Source organism: Pithys albifrons, chromosome 5, assembly GCF_047495875.1.
Source record: "Pithys albifrons albifrons isolate INPA30051 chromosome 5, PitAlb_v1, whole genome shotgun sequence".
NCBI classification, from domain to species: Eukaryota; Metazoa; Chordata; class Aves; order Passeriformes; family Thamnophilidae; genus Pithys; species Pithys albifrons.
This window is the reverse complement of record NC_092462.1, coordinates 39,271,070-39,296,742: the sequence shown is the minus strand read 5'-3', so window position 1 is coordinate 39,296,742 and position 25,673 is coordinate 39,271,070. Positions and strand designations below refer to the sequence as shown.

Genomic DNA, 25,673 nt, shown 5'->3' with positions numbered 1-25,673 from the left:
TTTCTTCTCTTTCCATGTAGCTGAGCTCATGGGGTTTGACAGGTTGCCTTTGACTGCATACTAGTCTGTAAAACAGATTAAAGTAAGCTAACAACAGGTTCTCTGACAGTCCAACCTCCTCTGTACCTCCTCAGCTGGGGCAACTGAGAATTCAGCACCATCATGTTCCCCCATCCCACAGTCCTTCCATAATAGAGGACAGAAAAATAAGATGGAAGTATTACTAGGACTTTTTCTATCCTGTTTAAATGACAGAGCTATAAGTGGCCTCACAGATACCTAAAGGGATTAGAATACGATTACGACTAACTTGATGCTGCTACTAGGAAAAAACCCCAAGATCTGGCTCAGAAAGAAAAAAACCCTGATTTTTGGCCACTCAAAATTATAAGGCTGAAAAATAAGCAAAGCGGACTTCTGTGCAACTCTGAAAATTATTTTAATATAATAATCCACAGTTGGAAATACACAAAATATCTGACATTTTTAGCATTTTTAATTTACATGCTTGCCTCTTTCTCAGTACAGGTCAGCTAGTTACACTGGGAAGATGCCATCACTGCAGGGAGTATTACTAAGAATTTGGGATTGGTTTTAGTTTTGAATACTCTCAGGCTTATATTCATTATCAATAGAGATTAGGTTGAGTTCCACAGCTGGAATCTGCTACTGAAAATGGTCTGTTGATCTACCCTTTGCACTTAGAATTTTATGCTGCGACAGATTAGTTGAAGTGGCCCTGTGGACTCTAGCTGTAGGTTTGTGATGAGATAGGAATTTTAAAAATAGATTACACCCAGCATGCTCCCTTCTTTTTAGATCAGTAGTAGCTGCTTAAATTCAAGTTAGAAAGAGATAAATAACCAGGAGGGTGGTGATATGCTGTACTGAAGCCTGCTTTGCCCAGTAATGATCTCATTACATGTTGCATCCATCAGTTTTGTGATTAGTCTAGTTAGTCTGTATTAGTCTAGTTTAGCCTGAAGTGTTGAACGTCAAGTCAAGACACTGGTCAAACGAGAAACATTAACAGGTTGTGATGAAAGGAAGAAACAGTTAAGAACTGGTCTAAGAATGTCTCTTATTACAGAAATTCATTAGTGATAATGGGGGAAATTAGCACAGCTTTCAGTATATCACAGGGAACTAGAATCTCTGTCACCTAGTGCTGTGTGCTTAGGGATAGGAAGTTTCCTGGCCAGATTGTGAAGGAAGGAATTATTTGTGGCCTCTGATGCAATGTGCATATCAATGCACTTTTGTTCTTTAATTTGCTGTAATTTTGCCTTTGTTGTTGTTGTTGTTGTTTTGCTTTTCCCCTTAGCAGCTTTTGAAAAATGAAAAAGTTATGGACTGAATTTTAAATTTTTACAGATGGTCACTCTTCATCCTTCTGGGTTTGTGCCCAGGATGCATCCTGCAGTCTGATATTAACAATAACACTCTTGGTTCAGCCCAAAACATACAATTTTTTGGAGGGAACAAGTTATGGTTTTTATTAAGCAATTCTTTAGCAGAGGACAAAACCTGCTTAGCAACCTGGTAAAGCACGGTGCAAAGTTGATACATGGCATTTGGTTTACATATTTTCTTTAACAATGGAATGATTAAATCTAGTTTCAATGATGATGGCAATAGCACTCTTCATTAGTTTAATTGAAAACTATAAAGAATATTTTAAAAATTGGATTTCCTGTGTACTTCCAACTCTATCTGTTGGACTGACAGTGCAATAATGATGTGTAAAGATAAGTATTTTTGTTATTACTAAGTATACATGGTATGAACATGAGACTAAAAGACAAGAAGAAGTTTACTTTGTGGTTTGGACCTGAATCAATGAGAAATTGAATCAGTTTGCCTCAAACTATATGTCCTATTGGCTTAGACAAACCATCTGTCTAGACTGTCTATCTATTTTTTTGTCTCCAACAGTTGCAATAGAATGTGCTATTTAGGGAGAGCAGTCCATTTCCTTTATGCTTTTCCAGCATCTGCATTTATTGAATTAGGTATGCAACATTGTACTACTCCTACCTTTTTTTTGTCCCCTCTTTTTTAAAAATCAATTTATGGTTCTGATCCATTTTTAAACCTCACAGTTCAAACCTCTCATAACAACAAATTCCACAAGTTCACTACCTGGTGTATCAAAACAAAATAAAACCAACAAACCCAACCCAGAACTCAATCCAAACCACAAACCTCTCTTTCATCCTTTTTAAACTAATCTCCAACTATTTTCAACTATGTGAAAAATGAAGATGGACCTAGGCAAGAATCTCAGACCTGAATAACCCACACTTCAGCATTTTTTTGTTTCCGAAGCAGTATGATGGGCTCAAGCAAACCCTGCAGTCTGGATCAGCAAGTCAAGAGGGAATTTTTGACGTTTAACCAAACCTTCGAATAGGTTACTAACAGTGCTTTTTCTGACCACAAGGAATCAAGGACAGCACAGGTGGAACACACCCTTACTTTGTTATATTTACAGATGAGATCTAGGAAGCAAGGACAGCAAAGACACATAGGCTTAAAATTGGAAATAATTTGCATAAAGTGAAAAAATGACTAGAAAAAATAGATAGTGAATTTCTGTTGGGAAATGTGAGTGCTCCACTTACGTTGGAAAAGTCAGATCTATAACTGAAGAAAATGGAACATCTGTCTTGATAGAAAATCCTCAAAAAATATTCAAGAGTTACAGCTTATTGCAAGCTGAACGTGAAGCTGCCTAATAAGCAAATACCACAGTGGAATGTACATGCAGAATAGGTTGGGGTGTTTTGTTCTGCACAACCTAGGTCGGTTCCAAAGTGCCCTTTTTCAGTGTTGGGTACCATCTTTCAATGAACTGGATAAACTAAAGGTTATTCAAATGACAGGATAGGCATGACTTTAGAAAATGAATCTATTAAGACATGTTGGAAAAACTGATCTTATTTAGCTTAAAACAAGAAGATTAAGTAAGAAATGGTATATGTTCAAATATGTGAAAGGCTATTTTAAATAGGAGAAAAGAATAGACTTAGGTAAAGAAAACATATTTAGGGAAAAAGAGGATCATTACAATAATTATCAGTTTGGAAGCAAATTTATCTCAATACTGTTTGACAATTTTTTGAGGTGTTAATAACTCCACATTTTACATTTGAAGGTTTAGCATATTCTAAATTTCCAGAATAGGCAAAATATTGAACAGAAAGTTTGAAGTACTGAAGAAAAAGGCAGGGAATGAAACATAATGTATACAAGTGGAGAAGAGGTGTGCAAGAACAAAGTTAGTGGAAACTGCATCTCCTTATACAAATAATTATTTCTGCCATTGTTTTAGTATTTGTATAGAAACATCCCTTGAATTGGTTTAGGACTGTCTCGTCCTGTAATATTCCCAAATTTTATATGCTATCTCATAGATTGTCACTTGGAAGGCTACTGCAGGAAGGTATGTATCATGATAAGAGTTTGTATGTTTAGTGATCGTGTGCCGTTAGGTCCTAGTATGTTTTGTTTCATCTAAGTTTGTTTATTTAGTGACATGACTTCAGTTATCCACAGTTTAAACTGTACACAGCTTTCAGTTAAGAAGCAGCATAAATTTACACTCATTTTATTGTTTATAGTCATAGGTTATAACAATAAACATCATCAGTTTACAGGATGTTAAATCAATATTCTATGCATACCTGCTCTTCTGTGAGACCTTACATCACAAGAGGGAAGGAAAACTATGGTAAAGAGAAAAATTCTAATGTAAGTCAGCCGAATAAAATGTATGCTAGGGCTTCTTCCATTCTAAATTTAGGGCAGCTTTAGAGACATATAATTTACTTCAGGTAATTCAAACACTTTGCTTGAGATGCAGCCTAGTGCTGTCCATTTTTGCATCATATTAACCCCTTATTATAGCAAAGCTTGCAAGGGTTTTACAGTATTGCAGTCATTTAGTTTGTAGCATAGAGAAATTCTAATGTTAGATGCCCATAGGTTTGATTTTAACAGTTAGAAAAGGGAATCCTTGAAGACAAAGAAATCCCAATAATCCTGTAATCCTTGCATATCAATGAGTGTCAAAGGGCTGAAGACTAAGGATTCTTTTCTTGTTAATCAATCTTCAAAAGGTGCCAACTTCCATACTGAACAAAAGAGAAATTTCTAGATAACAAATTGCAGGCTGCTAGGTCAAGCATTGCAGAAAATGATTTTGCAGCAATGACACCTTTCTCAATGAACTGAAATTAGTTGTCCTGGAAATAATTTTGGAGAAAGTGGGGGATAAAAGAAAAATTTAGGGTTCCTAGTTGGAGGTTTGGTGTAGAACAGTTTCCCACGGGTCAAGTTTTACAGTGAGGATGCTTGACCATAGTTACGGAAAATATTTCAGTTGCTATTGTAAATCTTCAAGCTACCATGCTTAGATCTTTTCCTAGGATTGTATAAGAAAATAATAAATGAAGGCACATACCACAAAAAAGATATGGTTTTGATTGTGTTTGTGATGACTGATGAAGGCCATTTACACATCTAATCAGTAAAACTAGCAGCACTCCTAAATATTTGCACAAAACCATATTTTATACAAATAGGAGTGTTTGAGAAGTGGACTATAGCCTCAAATTCACTGTAGCATCCTTTTTAGTAGCTAAGTCTTCTGTAAAGCTGGTTACACTGAGTAATATAATAAAAAATGTGCAATAAAACTCTTGATTGAAAAATTCAAGGGCAGAAAATGCATTATTAAACAGCTGTTCTGTTCAGTTTGGCAATGCATCTGAATTGCCTTTTTCTTTCCCCCCCTACCCCCATATATTTACAGCTAATTTACAGTATCTGTGTAGGACATTGATATTTAAGATAATGATCAATATCCTTTTTTTTAATGTCTTTAAGCATGAGAGGAAATATAGGGCAGTCCCGTCTGTAGAGAAACTAAGGAAGCCTACTACAACACCTGCATTTATTGAATTACCCCAGAATGGCACTTCCCCAGTCTTCTGAGATGCTGCGGACAGGGAACAATATCTTTTACCTTTGAGGTTTACATCAAACATAAATTCCACTGAAGATCACCAGTCAGATTATATGTGTTGAAAAAAAGCAAACCATGCTTAACTCTTGGGCACTTCTGTAGGTCTAATTAATAGGAGAATGCAATGGTGATTACTTTGCATCAAACAGAAAAAAATTAGATAGAAATGACATTCTGTAAAAAAAAATTGTTAATATTTATCTCTACAATAAGCAAATAGACCACATTATGAATGTGTGCTACTGATTATTCTTACTGCTGTTGACCCTATTCTATTTCATAGACTCTGCTTACATTTCTTGTGGTGGTTCCTCTCTGACTTTTCAGTTTGCTAATGACTGGAGATAGGAAATGGATATTGGAAACATCCATGTTTCAGAAGCTGAATGGATCTGAAAGGAACATACCAAGTATGTCTAAATACAGGGGAGGAGTGTGCTTGACAAACATATGTTACACCAACCTGAACAAGAGACTGGGGACTGGATTTTAAAAATGCATCCTTAAAAGAATATTAAAAAATTTTGAAGGAATTAAAAAACCCATAAAAATCATAAAAAGACATAAAAAGGTATTTAAAAAATCCTATATTTTTCAACAGTAGCTATTGTTGCCATTGAAACATAACAGGGTAAGACCCAGGCCCAGACCTGTGTCTCTGCACTGTTATCTCTTTATTCATTTGTGTTTATAAGGTCAGTTCACTGTCAGTGTACAGAGTGTCACTTAGAATTGTAAATTTATTGTCCTGTAGGTTGATTTCTGCTTCATTTGAAGACACAAGGAGGAATATTAATCATTAGGTGGTGATGAAAGGAGAAAATATATTTAAATTGCTAAACCTTTAAATTAGCCATATTTTTTGAGACAGAGAAAAATACAGTCTAGATTGAGTAAAACTTTAGTGTCCCAGAGCCAATGGAATATTTATTTGTTTGTACACCAAACATATAAAGTATCAGATTTCAACCACTTTATTTCTAAAATCTTATAGTTAGATTGTGGCTCGAACCACTATGACTATGATAAATAGCTTTCAATTATGACACTTTAAACTTGCTATACAGGGCAGTTAGTAGAAATGCTCTATCACATAAAAGCCTTTGATCCCGTGATGGATGTTCCATGTATGAATTGGGGGGGAAAGAATGAAAGTGCTGGGGAACTGGGGAAATAAATAATGAAGCCAGCTGATATTATGATGGCACAGCGGGAGTGGTATGTTCTATCCATTTTGTGATTTAGTTACGGGGAGGCTCCTTGCATGGCACTCAGCTACTGAAATAACATTATCTGTGCATGATTTGTCAGGCAGGTTTTATTAATGTGCTGCAAAACCTCTTCCTCTCTACATCAGCCTTCTGATGCTTTTGAGAGATTTTAACACATTTAAACTCAAATCAGTAATGCTGTATTTGTATTTAGATAGGTTTTGCATCCTGGACTATGCTCTTTCTAGGCTTTAATCCTGTGCTTTGATCTGAAGCGCTGTAAAGGGTCCCGTGAAGAACAATGGGCCTTTTAATTTATCAATGCTATTTTGTATCTTCATAACTGTTCTGCTTAACTTCTATCCTGTCTCTATTTCATTCTCTGTTGTAAGGTATTTAAAAAATATTAGGGCTTAATAGTTTTCTAGTAACTATACAAACTCCTAAAATGCAGATCTATTTAAACTTCAGATTTCATTCTGATTGCAAACAAAGTGACTACTTTCTAGCATCAAAACAATTTATCAGTGTAGTTGCAAGCTGAAATACTGTCTTGGAAATAATCAAAAAGAACAGGAGATACGTAAAGGCCTACTAGAGACACCTTTATATATAACTCCCAGAAGAGTTACATAATGGGATGCACGAAGAATAAGAGCAGTGTAACATGAGCAGACTGCCAGCGTCCAATCACGGCAGTCAGGGATCTGCCCCCACAGTTGGTTGCCATACAGTCTTGTTACCAAAAGATGTACTCAACTGATGCAGAAAACAATTGAAAAGCTTTCTAAATATTTACACAAAGTTCAATAATGCTGTTCACAACAAGCAAAACCAAATAGTATAGAGAATATGACTTTTTCCTTTTGCGTAGCTGAGATTGGAGCAGGCTCTAGTGTATTTCTTTGACACCAATGTACATTTTATATATTTAACTTTTAATCCCAGTGTAACTGGAACACAGTATCTATGCTCAGTTTTATTTAAGGCTCTCAGTGGGGTGTTGCATCTCTTCAAAGTCGGCTCCAAGATGTCATTGATAGGAAGGCTACAAATAATTATGGTACCCTTTGGGTTACTCTAACATGAAAAATAATCTTAGTTTTCTCCAGTCAAAAATACCTGTTAATTCCCTTAAGTGAAGCTGCCAACACTGCTCAGCAAGTAACTATTACGATTCTTAGAAATCGTCCTGCATCATTCTCTGTACGTGTTTTGTCCAACTTCATCCCGAGTTCGAAGCCAAAAGAAATGAGCAGGGCACGTTGCTCTCCCCTGGGGGCTGGGACCTAGAAGGGGCTTCATCTCCGCGGAGCCGAGTTTCGGGGCGCGACGAGCCCAGCTCTGCGGAGCCGGGTCCGCTTCCCTGCTGTCCCGGCATCGCCGCAGCGCGCCCCGGGCGGCCTCTTGCCCGCGGTGCGGGGCGCTGCGCTCCCCGGGGCGCCAGCGGCAGGCGGCGCCGCCGCGGCAGCAGCAGGAGGAAGAGGTGGAGGAGGAGGAGGAGAAGGCGGCCGCCGGCCCCTCTCGCCGTGCAGAGGCGCAGGCAGAGGGCGCTTTCGCCATGCGCGGCCCCCGCCGCCGCCGCGCAGCCCCAGGCGCCGCGCACCCCCCTGGCGCGCCGCCGCTGACAGGCGTCCGGCACAGCGCGGCCGCGGGAGCGGCGCAGGGGAGCCCCTCGGCCCGGAGCCCCCGGCCCGAGCGAAGGGAACTCCTCGGCTGCGACCGGCCCCTCGGTCTCGCTCTGCTGCTCGCTGGCTCTCTCTCTGCTTCCCCTCCCTCCTCCTCCTCTCTGCGTTTTCCACCTCCCCTGCTCCTGAGTGAGCGCAGCCTCGGATGTCCGGTTTCCTGGTGGGTCTTTTACCTGGCAAACTCTGGATAACTTTGGTGAGAATTTGCGTAGCGGCTGGGAAAGTTGGGAACTCCCCTGCAGGCGTCTAGGAGCTTCTCCTACCGCATCTTCTTCATCCCGCGGATTTTACTGCCTTGGATATTGCGAGGGGAGGGAGGGGGGAGAAGAACAGCGAAAGAAGGGGAGAAGAGGAAGAAGAGCCTCATAATTTCGCCTGCATTCCTCCGGCTGTCCCGCGGCCCCGCTCCGCTCTGCACCATGCACTTGCTGGAGGTGCTCTCGCTGGGCTGCTGCCTCGCCGCCGGCGCCGTGCTGCTGGGACCCCGGGAGCCGGCCGCCGTCGCCGCCTACGAATCCGGCCAGGGCTACTACGAGGAGGAGCCCGACGCAGGGGAGGCAAAGGTAAGCCCGTGACCCCGCTATAGGTGCCAGGTCGCTCCTCTGGACGTGTGGCTGCGAGTCTCTTTGAACGAACTGCTTGAAAATTGCACCAAGGAAAAGATCTGGGAGAAGCCTTTTGAATTGTGTGTGTGGGGTGTCCTTAAAAGTGGGGGAAGGATTTCTTTTTTAAAGTTGCTGGGGTTTCAGGGCTGCTGGAGGACAAGGCTGTGTAAGGAAGAGCGGCATTTACAATGAGACGCGAAACACCTGATGGGCAGAGGCAGCGCACGGGCTGCGCCCCTGCCGTGGCACGGGGTCTGCCTGGCGGGAGCGATCGTGGCCCGCCGGAGGCGGTGGAGCTGTGTCGGGACAGCAGCCCGAGGCTGATGCTGGCCCTGGCAGCTGGGGCGCGCCCCGCAGGCGTCTCGGTGCGAGGTCCTGGGCTGGGGAGCGTGTGAGGGAGGGCTGAGAAACAGGGGAACAGCTAGGCACAGGAACGAAGCGGCGAGGGAGGCGTGGGGGGACGATGACAACAAAACCTGGAAAGTCTCTTGGAGTTACTGATGCTCGCTTTGGGGTGAGCCGCTGTTCCGTGACAGAGTTGACGGGAGGTGTAAGGTGACACTCGAATCTGAAAATCCTAGTTCTGCCCAGTTGCACGGTGAAGGTTGGGCTTAAGTTCTCGGATTCCACACACAAATTCTCTGTTAATTTTTGTTTGCATAGTAAGTTTCGTAACAAAATTCAAGTACCTTTGGTACTTTGGTAGTTGTGGTTTTGCAGTTCCCGGTATGTTGATGCATAAAAAGATGCATAGTATGTGGTTGTATAAGCATGTGGCATTGTTACGAAGACCACTGATGTCTGAGCTTGTTACAACTCTTACCCTCATCTCATTGTTTTGAAGATTTCTGACATACTTATTGAAAGCAATCATGACCCAGCTCATTCATTATTCATTTCAGTATGGGGCAGGGAAGGAAGTGTGTGGATTAAAAGTTAAGCTAATAGTCTAATTCCCACCCCTGCCATGCTGTTTGTTTTACTGATTAAAAGTTTGGGAGATTCTGCTGTCACTATGTGGAAAGTCAAGTTTTGATAGTGAATGTTGTACTTACTTCAGGTATTCAAAGTGTTGTAGACCATATGTTGTACACAGAAGTTAAACTTTTCAAATAATATTCTGCATGGAAGAGGTTACTGATTATACTGTAGTCTCTCTTTGAGTATTTTGATTATGCCCAAAGGCTTACATTGCAGTGCTCTGAGTGCTAATACACTATGAGTGATCATATTGCTTAAATGTTTATGAAGTGTTTTTCAAACTTAGGTATTTAAAAGTAGGAACACAAAATTAATTCAGTTGGCTACTCTTATCACTTAGACTATTTATAAAAGTTAAACAATATCCAACAAAACCCAAAAACTTAGTAGGGGGTAAAAATACCTCAACTCTTTCCAACCCATGACTGTAAGTCAGTTATTTACTGGGTAGAACTGGCATTTGAGTTGTAAAGCCACAGAATAGCTTATATTGAAAAGATAGACTCCAAACTGGAGCACAGTGAGTATTTTGTAATCTTAAACAGCTGAGGTGGAACAGCTGATAGTAAAGGTATTCACCTTAATGATGCTGTATGGATCATTTCCATGCACACGGTGTGGACAGTCACTATTTCCTGAAGAAACCGTGAAGTCTTCGGGAGCTGCCACTGTACTGCATTGTACAGAAGTGCAAGTGCTCCCTGGAAAAAGGAACTGTCAGCAAACCAAAGGAAGGAAAGATCAAGAGACTGGGAAGTGAGTGGGATAGCATGTGTTAATGGAAAAAGGTTTTTGTGCATGACTGCTGGTGAGTAGTAAGCAGAGAGAAAGGCAGATTCTGGATCCAAGCAGACTTAGTCATGTTGGAAGTCTTTAATTGGGAGTTTGTTGCATTTACTGGAATCATTTGAGTGAGTGAGTATTGCTTATTTTTGTTACTGTGATGAGTGAATATCAAGATGAATATCTGAAGTATTTATGGAAGGATTAAATATGTAAATTGCAAGTAATTGTTTCAAGGAAAATTTGATTTTCAGTATAGTGTCATCTGCACTTTGTTAACTTAATGAAATTCATAGATGTTATGCTTCCTCTGTTTTAACATCCTATCCATATGCCATGCTGCTCCATAATAAGCTGATACCTCATTGCAGGTTATACAGTCCTTTGGGTCAGCTCTTTACACAATGTTTCTCTCTACTCCTGTGTTGAGAAAACTTTAGCTTTAGAAAACACTTTAAAAAGTGTGGATGATGTGGAGGGTCCTCCAAACAGGAAAAGCTGGGCAGAAAAAAGCGTATCATGTTTTTAAGCAGATAAATTTCGTGTCTAGAGCAGGTAAATTTCATCTTGTCTAGAGATTTGCAGCAACTTGGAAGTGTTACAGATACAAATAGTAGTAGTAGTTCTTCATACACGGCTCTTGCAAGGGCATGTTCTGCAGCAAGTGGGCACTGATAAGCTTGTGCAACATTGCCTCCCCTCCCCAAACCCCGCCCGCCTTGGGTTTTTTTCTCAGCCTAAGGGTAAAGTTCGTTATTTAACAAGCTTTCAGGGCCCAGATTAATACTTTTCAGCCGAACTGTCAGCTCAGTAGGATGGGAATGAACCTGGCCCGTAAATCACCTCTTTCGGATTTCCTGCAGCACAGGGGTTGCCCCGACAAGGGCAACCCCCTCGCAGCTACACCCCACCTCTCTGCAGCGGGGCAAGAAGGGCAGCCCTGGCCCTTTCCTTTCGCCTCTGTGGTTTACATGGTATTTCAGTTATCTGTCTGCTTAAGGTGGGCCCGGTGGAATCAGCCCTCCTTTCATGCAGTTTGGCAGGGACCTGCCGCCCCACAGAGATGCTTGCAGCAGCTGCAGCAAGGTGAGCTGTTGTGCCACACTGGTGGCTTGAAACTTTATCTCCTTGTACTGTTTATGAGTGTTTTAGAAGCGCTTACAATCTGTTTTGTCTGTGGCTCTTGTTTTTTAGGTAATTTTGAATGGGGAATGTGGGGTGAATATACAGTGTCAACCTGGGAAAGTATTATTTAAAATAAGTAAACTTCTGAAGTTATTGAAATGAAGGTGTGACAGTAGTATGTACCTAGACTTCATTAATGGCAGTAAAGTTACAGTAGATTATTATGGTAACAACAGCTAGAATGAAGCCACACAGTTGTGAGGGTTTGCCATAGCTGCGCCATTGTTTTGTTGCATAGTCTAACCTTCAGGATTATGTGACTATGCAAAAGCAATATTGGTCGATTTTGCCATGTAGTTTTAAGAGGCTTAAAACTGTATTTATGCAAGGATTCTTAGTTTTGTATTAACGAGAGCAGCAAACAAAAACATATTTGCCTGTTCTAAAGCGCATCCCTGTAAATTCCATTGGAGCCTCTTTACGTGGACAGCAGTAAAGTACAGAACAGTCTGTGCTAGGATTCCATGATTTGCTTTTTATGCAATGAAAGTACATGCGCTTACTTGAGCTGCATTTGTCTTGGGTGCTACCTCTCCTGAGATGCACATTTTTATTATTTTAAAATTATTTTAAAACTGACCTAATCATGCAATACTGTTTGTTGATGGCTAACAGAGTTTATATACTATTAGTGGGAGTGTGAGGGAAAAGCAATGTGCCAGTTTCCAGGATTTCCTCTTGTCACTGTATCTCCATGGTATAATCTCAAACCCATCGGTTTCATGGCCGCCTCTAAGTTTATGCAGTGTACTTTACTCTGTGTTGTAATGATACATGCACTGGTGAGAGATGAGATTAGATTCTCTGCTCTGAAAACAAGCATAAACCTCACTCCCAGTGCTTAAGCAGTGCTAAATTGAGCGCGTAGGAAGAATGTTATTTTTTGTGCTACTGCTGTTTAGTCTGCTGAAAATTTTCTTTTATGTATGTGTAGCCACTCTCTTTTCAGACACATGCACACAGAAAGATGCTTTTTAAGGAGCATGATTGTTTTGCCAGATGTATCTATTGTATCAGGTGCAAAGGGGTGAACATTGGTAATACGACCTATTACAAAAACTAACCAATGCTTCTTTAAACATAAATATTAAACCTTAGTCTGGCCTTTTATGTGAGTAAAGTAAAGTACTAAGCTCTAACAGCTCATGGCACTCTTTAGTTCTCAGTGTAGGTATGTGTATTCCTGGATATCTTGTGTAAGCATGCTTGTGTGCCTGTGAAGGACTTCAGTTATTTGTGAGCAGCAATATCATGTATTTAGGAAGGTTCTAAAAATGCTTTAGAGATCTCTTGAACTGCAATGTTTAGGGGCATACAGAAGCATCTCATCAAAAATATTTTTATGCTCACTTAGGTTCAGTGTGTGTTTAAACTCTTGCCTGTTTTTTCAAGGATGTCTGTTCACTTATTTTAGTAAAAATAAACCAGGACTTATTCTTCAGGCTGTTGTAGTTGAGGGCGATGGTAATAATCCTCATCCATTGATACCCTGCATCCAGGCTAGCAAGTCTGTGTAGGACCTTGTGTTCATCTGTTGTTTTTTTGAATGTGGTCAGTGATTCATTAAAACAAAATTCTTGGAGCAAAGGGAATCCAACTGAAGTCACACTAGTTTCCAATCAAATTTAATATCCTGTTTAACGTAAAGGAATGTGCTACAGCTGTTTGTAGAATGATTTATAAGAAATTCCAAGCAAGGTTGTTACTTGAAATTTGTAAGCTCTTTTGAAGTCTAAGTTGCTTCTTAAGAGTTTTGTTTAGTAAGGTATTGGGTTTTGCATAGTGAGTAGAATAGGTATGATTTTTTCCCTTATCTGTCATAAATGATGTTTTATTTTGCATTTATCTGTCTTCAGAAGTTCTTCTGGTGACAATTTTTGTGTTACTGTTTTCCTCCTCTTTGTTGTATTTTGGACTTTAGTTAGGAAATAACTATAAGACATTTATTCTCCTATTCTTCCATTGTAATCATCATAAATCAATCCCTCTAGCTCTGTAGTAGTTTTTTTTCTCTTTTGCCATTTCTTGCCTTGTCTAAGATGGCTGTAATTCCTTACAAATATTTAGAGACTGCAATTTTCAGTGGAGGGAATGAGTGTCATGCTAAGAAGCTCCTTGTTAGGAAAGTAAGCAAGAGGAACAGTGTTCTTTCGGGGAGGAGGAGAAAACATAGGGAAAAACTTCTGACAAGTGAAGGAAAAAAATAGTAGTAGTTGGTGTATTTTGGCTATATTGTAGTCTTTACTTAGTATAGATGAGTATATAACCATCCTACATGTAGCTACTAAGGCCATACATGTTCTGCAGGAAACTTTTGGGATCCTGATTGTGGTTAACATCAATGAAAAATGATTGCTTGGGAAAGTTAATGGCATTAATTACCCAATACTGTCATCACCTTGAACCCTGTAGTAATCTGTACTGTTCGTGTAATGGCTTCACCTACTCAGTGACAGTTTGCAATAGCTTAACCTCAGGGATGCAGCTTAAAAACTGTTGAAGATGTTTTACATCCTTTCCCTTATTGAATTGAGCAGGACTTTTTATACTGGATAAGAGAAAACACTGATAAAAAATTGGACAATTCTTGGGAGGTGCCAGAAGGCTGCAGGCAAGCTGATGACACACATATTTCTCTCTGGTGGCACAGATGTGGCATCCCCTGTGTTACTCCTACCTGCTTGTGGCAGCTTGGAGAAATAAGTAATTTCAGGAATCAGATGCCATCTAGAACAAAATCCTTTACACCATTAAATTGTTTAATATTTTTATATTCCTTACTCAATAATTTTAGTCTGTTGAGAAAGAGAGAAGAGAGGAATTCACTGGAAGGGATAGCTTCTGAGAACAGACACAACACTTTGCATTTTCCCAAATTTTTTCCCCAGAGAAGACCTGTAGCAACTCCCAAAAACCCCATATGCATGTGTGAAAATTTCTGGTATTTGTAAAGGTTTTCAGAAACAGCAGCTATCCTGCTCTCTTGCTGTACTTAGCATTGGCGCAGCCTCACCTTGAATGCTGTGTGCAGCTCTGGGCCCCACAATTCAAGAAACTTGTGGACATCCTTGGATGCATCTAGCGGAGGGCAACAAAGCTGGTGACAGGACTGGAAGAAATGTCCTATAAAGAGCTGCCGAGGACTCTGTCTGACTACCTTGGAGAGAGAAGGAGTCTGAGAAGTGACCTCTTTTTCCTCTCTACAACTTTCTGAGAAGGGGAAGTGGAGAAGGAGGTACTGATTTCTTCTCCCTGAGCTCCAGTGGTTGGATGCATGGTAAAACTTAAAACTGCACAGGGGAAGTTCAGACTGGACATCGGGAAGCATTTCTTTACCAAGAGGGTACTCAAACACTGAAACAGCCTTCATAGAGAGCTGGTTGAGTCTGAGCCTGTCACTGTTCTGCCCTTAATAATGTGCTTTAGCTTTTGGTCAGGCAGTTGGACTAAATCATTGTTGTAGGTCTCTTCCAACTGTAATATTATATTCTATTTGAGATCATTCAGAAGAAGCAGAAGTACTGTTGTTGTCCTACAACTTTATTCAACTGCTGGATTCAGCTGAACAAAAAGTATTGTGGTAGACTGCTCCAGCTGTCCAGAATGTACTTGCTGCATCAGTTGCAATGTTTAGAGCTAAGAGACTGGCTAAGTGAAGCTTAGGCTTTACCTGCTGTTGAATTAGTCATGTTTGTGTAGAGCATTAAATGTTTGTAGGATTAGTTAGTTTGTTTCATGTGTGTTTTTGTTTCAAATTGAGAGAGAGAGAGAGGGAGTGTTACAGCTGGTAAGTAACCTCTGCAGTGTGCTCAAGGAACAGTTTTGTTAGGGTGACAAAGAATAGCAGTTTTGGAAGTTGAGGTATTTATTACTCCCAGGTCAAACATTAATTTTAGCAGGCCTGGATTATAATTATTTGGTTAAGAGCTGTTCATCCTTTTTGGAAGAGGAGGCTAATGCTCCTTACCCTCCAAGTATGGGAACATTTACACAGTCACATAAGGAAAAGCTGGTAGATGTTTGCAGTGTGCTGCCTGCACCTGGTGGAACCCGCATTTCTGCTCTGCCAACTGGTTCCCGGTCTTGAGGGGTTCTTGCTGAGGAAGGAGTGCAAGGGCAATGTGCATCAGTTCCTTTCTCTGGACCTGTGACCCAAAGCGAGCCCAAGCGGACACTCCTGTGAACCTAGGTTAAAACCTGCAAACTTGAATTCACATTAACTTGTACTTGAAAGTGCTCATAAAGAGCTGAGCTCTGTGAACTGTGGTCGTCTCACTTTGTGTTTTATGCATATTAAAAACAACATAGAGAAAGAAAAAAGTACTGAAGAATTTAAAACATAAGGAAAGCCTGAGAAATGATGAAAACTATACAGAAAAACTTGCTTAAACAACTTTGGTTTCGCTTGTTCGTTAAGAAAAAAACTGTCTCAGTTTGAGGGGAAAAAAACAAAATGTTTTACCCACAAGCAGGGGAGGGGCCTCCTCCATGATAATCACACCACTCTTTATCAGATTTAAGAAAAGGAATTTTAATACAAGAAGGATAACTGATATATATATATATATGTAAACAGACTAGTGCAACCCACTTCCCCAACACCACAAGAGAAAGAAAAAAAAAACAAAACAACAACAAAACCCAGCAGGTTTTCCTCTGGGAGGAAAGGCTATATTAAGTGTCCATGTCACAGCCCGGCTGGCTGCAGAGTGAGTTTCAGTCCCTCTCCAGCGAGACAAACGAGCAGTGAGCTTTCAGATGGACTCAGTCTCTTCCCCCTGTGTTCCCCGTCCAAGAAGCAGAAAGGTACGAGCAACCAGAAGCAAATCCAAGGCAGGCAGCAGCAGCAGCGCGGCACGGAAAAGTAGTCCGGGGTAGGCAGCAGCGAGACAGCCAGGAAAACCCCAGCAGTAACCAGCAGGGCAGCCTGCCTCCTTGGAGCCCCCACTCCCGCGTTCCGCCGAGCCAAGACTGGGAAGAATATCCAAAAAAAAAAACCAAAAGAGACAAACCTGCCCCCACCCGAGCGATCAACAGTTAACTGCTTCTTTTGTTAACCGCTGGCCTGGGCAGTTAAGTGGCAGGGGAGAGAATTTACATAATAATCCCAAACTACAACAAAAACAAAAAAGGAGAGTATTTTTCACCACAAGTGTTGGAAGTTAGAATTCTGAGAGAGTCGAGGTTTGTTTTGGCATTGTTGTTTTTTTTTTAATAATCTGTTTTCTTTGAAAATGTTACTTTTGAAGCTCTAAGAATTTACCATAGTCTTGACTTGTCATTCGTCTTGACTAACAACTGCTAGGTGTTGCAGACTAGGTGACAGCTTTGTTGCTGCTGTGAGTTGGAGATTGGGGGATACTATGAAAGTAGGTTTCACTGAATGTCAAAGAAAGTGTTTGGATTTTGTACCCCTAAAAGGATCATTCATTATTTGGTGTGCTGCTGAGGAGAAAATCTGCTTATTTGCACACTCACTTCAAATACACTACTCCTGTTTCTTCTTAGAAATAAAGTAACTTCAATAATTGCAGTGATAACTGCAACTGGCCAAGATAGACTTGACAGAAACACCTGTAAAATAATAGTTCCAAGAGTCTGGATGGAGGCTGTAAGTATAATTTTTATAGAACTGCTACTTACTGTAAGATTACTAGTGCAATTAACTGTGAAAGGAAAATAAGAAATAAACTTGCAAGGTGGTGCCTTACTGACATTTGTCACTTGCTTGGGGACAGATGTTTCCAAATTAAAACAGAGCCTAAGATTCCCTCTTTACGCACTCTCTAAGACATCTTGCATAATGGGCAGAGTGCTGCTGTGGTAGAGATATGACAATTTACTTAGTTTCATTTGATTTATGAATGTCAAAGTATTCATGCTAAGATTTCAGTATCTCTTTGATGCAAGGATATTTTTAATTTTACCTGCTTTATTTACTAATATTAAAGTATTCTATAATTTGGAGAAAATGAGACAAGTTTGTTAATAAGCAGGTTGCACAGTAGGTTCAGTAAATATGGAAAGTTGTTTTTTTCCAGGAAGGAAGATAGTTATGGACAATTACTTGGTCTTTCCAGTTGAGTGTGTTTCTGGTTAGCTAGAGAAGGGCAAAACATTGGTTCATTTAAAAACACTGAGAACCCCATTGTGCAGGCCCAGGGCACAGCTTTCAGGAGAACATTAACAGCTGCTAGAAGGCCCACTAACATGAGACTGAGTACAGTCAGTATTGGCCTACCTCCTTTGTAAAGTTTCAAGGTGGTTTTATCTAAACTGCCAGACAACAGAAGCCAAGAGGCTGGACTCAAAATCAGATTCTCTGAGGGTCTTCTTGCTTGCTGGAGTGTTAGTGATGCTGAGTATGTGCCTTCTGCCTTGTGTTCCCAAGTGCACCCTCAGACCTAAGATTGTACTTTTCTGAACACAACGTTTGGAAAGGTCTGAGCTCCACTTGTGGCTCATCAGAACCTAGCAGGTGGGCAGCTCCTTGCTACCTCAGTGCAATTTATTTCAGCTGCCAGGAATGCCATATTAATAGTACAGGACATGTGAGATTTTTTAGAAGGGAATTTACTGTGTGTGTTGAAGGAGGTGGGTTTGATGAACAGCTGGACTCAGACTGAGGTCAGACCACCTCAGAGTGGCAAATTGGTTGATAAAAGGCTGTCTCTGCTGTTATGGTTCCCTGCAAGAGCATGGTGTTCAGGTTAGAGTAAGCACAGCCTGTACAACTGAAAGTTGAGCAGTATTGTGTGATAAAATGCCTTTTTTTTTCCCCAAGAAGAGCTGCCTATTTCTCTGATTATCAGCTGTGAAAATGATAAAGATCTTTAAGAGTAGTGAAAACCCTGCTTTATTTTTTTCTCCTCTTTTTTCTTCTGAGTGGCTGGGCCAGCAGTTGATCAAATCATTAAAACCAAAAAAAGAAGTAAAGGTCTGTAGAGGAGCTCTGAAGTACTTTCTATTTTGAAATATGAGTGGATGGGCCATAAGGGAGTGAAAGCACACGAAAGTGTGATTTTGGAATAGGAAGTAGGGGAAGGAGCAATAAAGAATTTTCAGAGGTCAAGGTCATGCTTCAAAGGAAGGAAGAATTAGACTGTTTTATTGCATCAGATAGAACTAAAGAATTAGGCAAACTCTAAATTGAACAGTCACTACTAATCTGGATTAACAGCATAAAAAGGCTCTTTGTAGTAATGAAACTCTTTGAATATCTTAGCTAACAGTTTCAGAAAATTAATGAAAATCCTTATCTCATATGACGGATGAACTGTTGTTCCCTTGAGCTTGTAAGTTGCTGCTTTACTCCATGAAAGTAGAAGTATGTCTGTACCTAGTTGGACAAAATTCCCAATAATCCCTATATGCCATTTTCAACAATACCCAACATGAGCAATATCATTGCAGAGCTCATGCTGCACAACCACTAAACTGTGGTTCAGCCCTGTCCTCCACTAATGTGGCAGAGGATGACATGGAGAGTAATGTAGGAAACCTCATGGTGAGAAGCGATCTGTTGCACCTTCCCCCCTGAAACTCCCTTCTCCCCAGTTCCTTCCAGATGAAGGCTGCCCTTTGGCCATGGGCATGTCTGTTTTTACAAGCAGACAGTACCCGCTGAATCCTGTCCCCCCAAAAGTTTCTTTTTTTTTTTTTTTTAATTCTCTGTCATGTGAGGTGGCCTGTTTGATTAACCTGTAGGGAGCTTGAGGACATCCATCTGATTTGTCCTCAAACCACCCCATAGAATGGCTTCTGATATTTCTACTCAGCTGGCTTTGTTTCTTCATTTTTCCATCCTGCAGACCACATTTAGGAGAAATCCTGAAACCTTAGTGTGCTAACATATACCTGCTGCTTGTTCCTTGGCCAGCTGGGGACTTGAGTGAGAAAATTCAACAGCAGGTGTTTACAGGATCCCCAGACTCATGTTTGTCACAGTGAAAGGGCAACCATGGCAAAGTGCACCTGACTACAGCCACTTCTCTGGCTCTTCCAGTGCCTCTTAGTTTTTTGGCTGGCCTTCTTCTCTTTTTATTTATACCCTTACCATGCAAGGCCCTGCCAATTACAGGACCTGCTTGACAACCTCCTGAGCAAAGAAATGGAAAGTGTCACTACATGCTGACAGACTGTTGGCAGCAACTTGTGAACTTTGTTGCCTTTAATACTGGGGGCATGTGTGCATGTTGTTTTCTTTAGTAGCTTTCAGTTGACTTTTTATCTAAGTTTGATCCAGGTGCTTATTGGGCCCCCAGAAGCTTTTGACATCATCACCTTTCTGTATCAACAAGGATGGGTCTGAGTGAATATTCTGTTTAGTATACATAATAGTAAATTTAAAAACAAAACCAAAAAAATAAACAAAAAAAACCCAAAACCAAGCAAGGTCCAAAACAGAAAAAAAACTCATTCCTTTTACTTGTCTAGAGCCTGACACCTGCTAATTAGGTATGAAAATTCTCCAGGCTTTGTTCTGAATAAAGCAGGGAGCAATGCTGTCTATGCCACTTGTGGTTTTATTGAATCCTCTTCTCCATTGTTTGTTTTTTTTTTCAGGCTGAAGACCTTTCCTTTATGCAGTCTGCTTTTTGAAATGAAACTGTTCCTTACCTTTGATCACTTGACTTCATGCCTTACTTAATTGTCTTTTAAGACTGCAGAACAAGGAGAGGGGAAAGCCAGGAGTGAACACAGAATTCCAGATGTGGGACTCCACAGATGTGTTTTGTTCTCTTTTCTGATAATTTCACTGGTATTTTTTTAAAGTGTGTTTTGGTTTGAGAGTATTTTGTAACATGTCAGACATGAGTATGATTAAAATGCCTCCTTTAAAGAACTACCTTTATTTATACTGAAGAACAGGATGGGGAAAGGCATTTCATAGTTATTACTACTTCCTCAAAATTCACATAAAAGCTGTTCTTAGGGGCCTATTTCAAGATGATGATTATTTAAACCTCTGTGTTCGTTATGCTTTTAATGTGTTTTTCTGCCTACCATATGTGCTCAGTGAGAGATTTAATGGGACTAGCCATCTTCTGAGTTATAAACTAGGAGCTGTATATTTGTCTAATGATTTTTCTTTAAAAATGAGATGTGATCTCAAAGTGATCCATGAAATATGCCAGCAGTCTTGCAAAGGCTGTTTATACCTTTTAAAAATAAGATGTTACTGTCAGGCAAGGTTTGTGAGAATTTGGTTATGTGCACTAACTAGGTGCATATGAGCAAGTTTATCAGAAACCTGCCCATACTTGCAAATTTTTAGATACATGTCAAACCTAGACTAAAGCATAAGAATATAAGAAATACCCCACTGGGGCGGACTAATGGTCTGCCTAGTCAAGCGTTTGGCCTCTGTCAGTGTCAGCAGCACCTGCTGTTCTGATTAAGGACAATATTTGGGCTTAGTCAGTTTCTGCTGTTCAATCCCCTCATATCCTCCTAATCCACAGTTGTTGGACTGAGTCTATTAGAAGACATGCCTCTGCCTCTTCTCTTCAGTATCTCTTTATGAATGTCTTATCCATGGATATGTCTGTTTTCCTACTGAAGATGCCATGAGCAGTTAGCAGATTCTGAGCTACTTCATACCACGATGGTGCTGGTTTGGGCGCAGCTTCTTTGGTTTTGTTGACCTGCAATATCTATGAAGACTTATTCTGCAGTTAATAGTCTCTACTTGTGTTTTCTTTGAATTTTGTGTTTTAACACAGGTGCAAAAACTATTTTCAGTACTTGGGAAAAAAATGTGCAGTTTATTTGGAAATGAGAAGTGTGTGTCCTGAAATTTTTGAAGACCAAACTAAGGCAGAAACATGAATGTTTCATTTAATTATTTAATACTATATTTCAATCAAATAGAAATCTGGTTGTTTTTCATATTTTGGCCAGTCAGAGTGATTAGGTCCGGTGTCAGATTTTCCCCACCATTTTGGTTAATTGATTTTATTTTCGTCTTTAGACCTTTATTACATGCATGGTGTCTCCTTAGTTGCTGTCTGCCTGTGGTTTTTCCAGTCTGGGGCAATATTTTCCCTGTATGTCAGAATTAAAATCTATAGCACTTTTGAGGTGTTTATGGTGCCTGGAACCCTTATTAGAGATGTGTTTGTAGGAAATTCCATCTTCAAAATGCTACTTGATGAACAGTACTGCAGTGCTGAGTACAGGGGCAAACCAGGAGACACTCTCTTGCTCTTGATGTCCTACTCCATACAAAAGTACAGAACAGTTGCAAAAAGGTGGTGGAGTCGAGTCCTAAACAGTTGGGTCATAAATCTTTCATTCCCTTTTCTCCTCTTCCAAGAGGAGGAAAAAGATAAGGGAATTAAGAAAAGCCCTTCAGATGAGAACTGTATAATATGAGCTTTAGCAGACATTCAAGTGTTACCCTCTTAGAAATATCTCTAGTCTTCCGAAGAAGATTAAGTTCCTTCTTCTTGTGTTACTGGGACATATTTCCTCTGTTTCGCTAGAGAAGTACCATGTGCTGCTCTATTAGAAGAATCTGTGCATCTTGCAGAGGATCCCATTGGGGCATATTTGTTTAAATCCTTACTGATATCCTAGAGATATTGTCTAACAAGTGATATATTGAATAAAATTGAAGTTCTGGATAATCATAACATTTTTTAATTCTAAATATTTGTTTCATATTTGTGCCAACCTATTGATTTCTACTATTGTTCTGCATTTTCTTTATTAGAATTGTGGAAACTGTAGTTACTATTGATTTTATTCTTTCCTCATGTAAATATTATGCACCATGAATTCCTTGAAATCCCTGTTACATGCATTGTCATAAATCCCCTAGCTTAGACTATTTAACAGATGCTCTTTTAAAGACTTAAATTTTTATAGTCACTGTGTATATAATTTTTACCCTTTAAGCTGCCTAATGAGGAAACTATTAAAAAAAGCTTATTCTTAGCCAAAGCAGGCTGTGTTCATTAGCTAATTAGTATAATTAGAATGGGAATTTCCCTTTCACTTTGAGTTAGTGTAGTATTGAGAAATCCAAAGTAAATGCAGTCTTACTTTGTGCAATGCAAATTGAAATGAATTGCTTGTCTTATAAAACTTGCACTAATACCTGAGTAGCAATCTTGAAAGAAAAATAGAATCAATAAACATTAATTTTGGTAATTGTTAAAGTGGCTGAATTTCATCCATTGCTTACCAATTTTCTCATGTCCTTTCCTAAAATCAGAATTATTTTGCAACAACATCCTGGTACTGCTGTCTTAGCTGAACTGCAATATTGACTTCAAAGTCTTCTAGAACACTGAAAGAAAACAAAGAGGAAAAACCCACAACCTCTCTGACTCTACTCAGTAAAGATTACAGCAGTGTGAGAAATTTCTACTACCCTCTTCAAGGGCACTGTATTTCATTACAAATTCTGACAGAGCTGTACCTGGGAAGGACAAATTGTTATTCATTTTTCCTTACTGAAATTGCAGTGTTTTTCCTTGAGTTGTCTGAAATATGGTAATTTTATATGTATAGTATAATTAGGCATTACTTATAAAAAGGTGTAATTGATAATACCTGTCTGGGTCCAGCCCTAGTAGTTGAAGAAGGTAGTATATACCGTACAATAGTTGTATATATAATGTGTATATATATATATATATATATATAGTATATATAGTTACTGCATTGCATCTGGGTTATAGTAAATAAGACTGTACTTAATTTGACAGAAGAGGTGCTCCAACCAAAAGCCTGTCCTTGTTCCCCTAGTTCTTACTTGTTCCTCTGCATATATTGGAAAAGCTGATAGGGGAAAGGTAAGATAAGGGTACTCCTTTTGGTAGAAGCATGGAGTTATGTTGGATTTATAGTGAGTGTGCAACATTTTACACATGAGTACTTCAGGTAAATAACTTGTAGCGGGCTGATCTTGTTATACAGTGTAGCAAAATTATATAACACTAGTCATGTACCTGGTTGCAGTGGTTCACAAACATTCTCATGAACCATGCCTCCCAAAGTGACCAGATAATACAATTATCTTTTTCATTAATCGTTGTAAGTAATAATAACCAAACTAATTTTGCTATTTTACTTTTTTCCCCTCCTTACTTATGAATGAGATTCAGTAATATTGAAGTGAAGGGCTGGTAATACTGGACCACATTGCTAATTTAACTAGTCAGCTATGCTTCCTTAGGATCAACTATTAAGCTCCAACTCAACTTTTTGTCATTAGATAGTACTGTGGGTGTGTTCTGTGTAGCAAGAGGGTGATGTGGTTATTTGTAAACAGGTTAATATTTGCAACAAAATCCATGAGCAGCTAAACTTGTGCTGACAGTTTGTCCATTGACGGGTGATTCGTGTTTGAGTGAAGGCAGTTGTCCAAAATTGATTTTATAGAAGCACTGTAATTAAAGTGATTGTGATCCCTATTAAACTACTATAAACAAATATTGTTTATCTTCTGCTTTGTACTTGGGCTTTCAGTGACACAAGTTTGGTATCTGGAAGTCTTTCTCTTGCTGTGATATGAAGATGTATAATCAATGTCTTGCTGTTGTTCTACATAAATAGTATGTTAGCCTAGAGCCAAGATAAATGTAGTACTGTTGATGGCATTGCAACCATGAATGTATGTAGTATATCAATATATACACTACAGCTTGGTATTTCAGTAAAAATCAAGTGTTCACAAATTGCATAATACTAGCAGTAAAAACTTTACTTTTTTTCTAATGTTCTTCTGATACTCTCTGGAGTTGCTTGATGTTTAGGGACTTTGAAAAAATAAACAAAAGTGCCCACAGCTTTATTGTCTGAGTCTAGAGGACAGCCTTCAGTGGACATGGGCCTATGTTAACATTATCCCAAAGTATTGGAAGTGCTGCCTTTTTATTGACTCCTCACTGTCATCCCACATTTCAACCAGCTCCATCCTCTTTAACTTGGCCCTCTGCCTTAACTGAATGGGGCTGGGTGTGGAGAGGTGGAAAGCAGGACCAGCCTAAGTGCTTCTACCTACTTCCCTTACTATAGCACGTGTTAGCCATGCTGAACCTAAGCTGAGGACTGTGAATTCATGTGGAAACTCATCCAGCTGAAGAAATGGAAGCTCATGTCTTAAGATCTTTGTGGGTTTTTTTGCCCATTCAGGGCTGCTTTGTGTAAACACTAAAATAGCCAAGGGGGTCAGCAAGCTGTACCTTTAGTCTTCTCTCTTTCACCTGTGTTCTTGAGCAGTTCCTGTGTTTTAAATCTATCCCTAGTTTCTTGCAGCTTTCTCTATACCTTGCTTCTCTTCATCAAACTGTGAAATAATCTGATCTCTCCCTTTCCCTCTTAGTACCCATTATCCTAACTTTTAATTACCCTTTCTCGTGTGAATAAATGATGATGAAACTGCATCAGCCTGTCACTGCTCTTTGATTCCTTTTGTTTTTTGCCCTGCATGAAAATTTAGTGCCAACCCAGGTCCCTCTTCAGTGTATGTCTCTCTCCCCCATCTCCCTCATTAGCTTCAGATCACAGCTTTCGTTTCCTGCTTCTCCCACGCTCTTCTCTCAGATCTGGGTTTCAGCTGCAAGTTCCAGCTTTGTTCCCTCTCTGTGTCATTTGTTTTTATCATTTTATTCTTAGGGCAGACTGAGTCTTTTTATGCTTTCTATTCCATTACACTCAAATTTTTTTTTTTTAACTCTCTGCTCTGGAATCACTGGGAGCACATGAAAGCAAAACTTCACTTCTGCTACTTCATGACCTGCTGCAGACCAGAGCTATACCTGCAAAGCAAGTCTTGTTCAGCAGCTGCAGGGAACATGTACTGATTGTTCCTTAAACCTTTTTGTGTTTTAGCAGAGCTATCTGGCAAAGTCTACTGGAACTTCATAAGCTGTGATGCTTATTTGTTGGGTAGATTTTGCTGAATATGTTAAAAATATGCCCCTGAGGCAGCCCCCATTTTTAGTTTTCTCATCACTCCATGTACTTGCCTGTCAATTTAAGGTGCTGCAAATCTTCAGTGAGGAGGCTCCACTATTTTAATGTGGACAAGAAACAGGCATTAAGACAGTTTCTCAGTGGAAGATCAAGCTTCAGATTCAAGTCTGTCAAAACCTTTGAATAAACAGCTAGAAATAAGGTTTTATAAGTGGGAAAACTGGAGCAGTTCCAGCTGAAGTTAATTGCTTGAACCTGCATG

General features: G+C 39.8%; 1 protein-coding gene across 4 annotated transcripts in view; it reads left to right on the top strand.

The window, feature by feature from the left end:
• Positions 1 to 25,673, top strand: part of VEGFC (vascular endothelial growth factor C) — a 102,211-nt gene that overhangs the window by 16,671 nt on the left and 59,867 nt on the right. Inside the window, exon 1 of one of the 4 annotated variants that reach the window (XM_071556277.1) lies at positions 8,116 to 8,491. The exons of 1 other annotated variant lie outside the window; for it this stretch is intronic. In XM_071556277.1, coding sequence (XP_071412378.1) covers positions 8,348 to 8,491 — 144 coding nt within the window. In that variant the 5' untranslated portion in view covers positions 8,116 to 8,347. Of the gene's footprint in view, positions 1 to 8,115; positions 8,492 to 11,109; positions 11,384 to 25,673 lie in introns of those variants that run through there. 2 more of the 4 variants (XM_071556279.1, XM_071556278.1) reach the window with 2 other exon arrangements.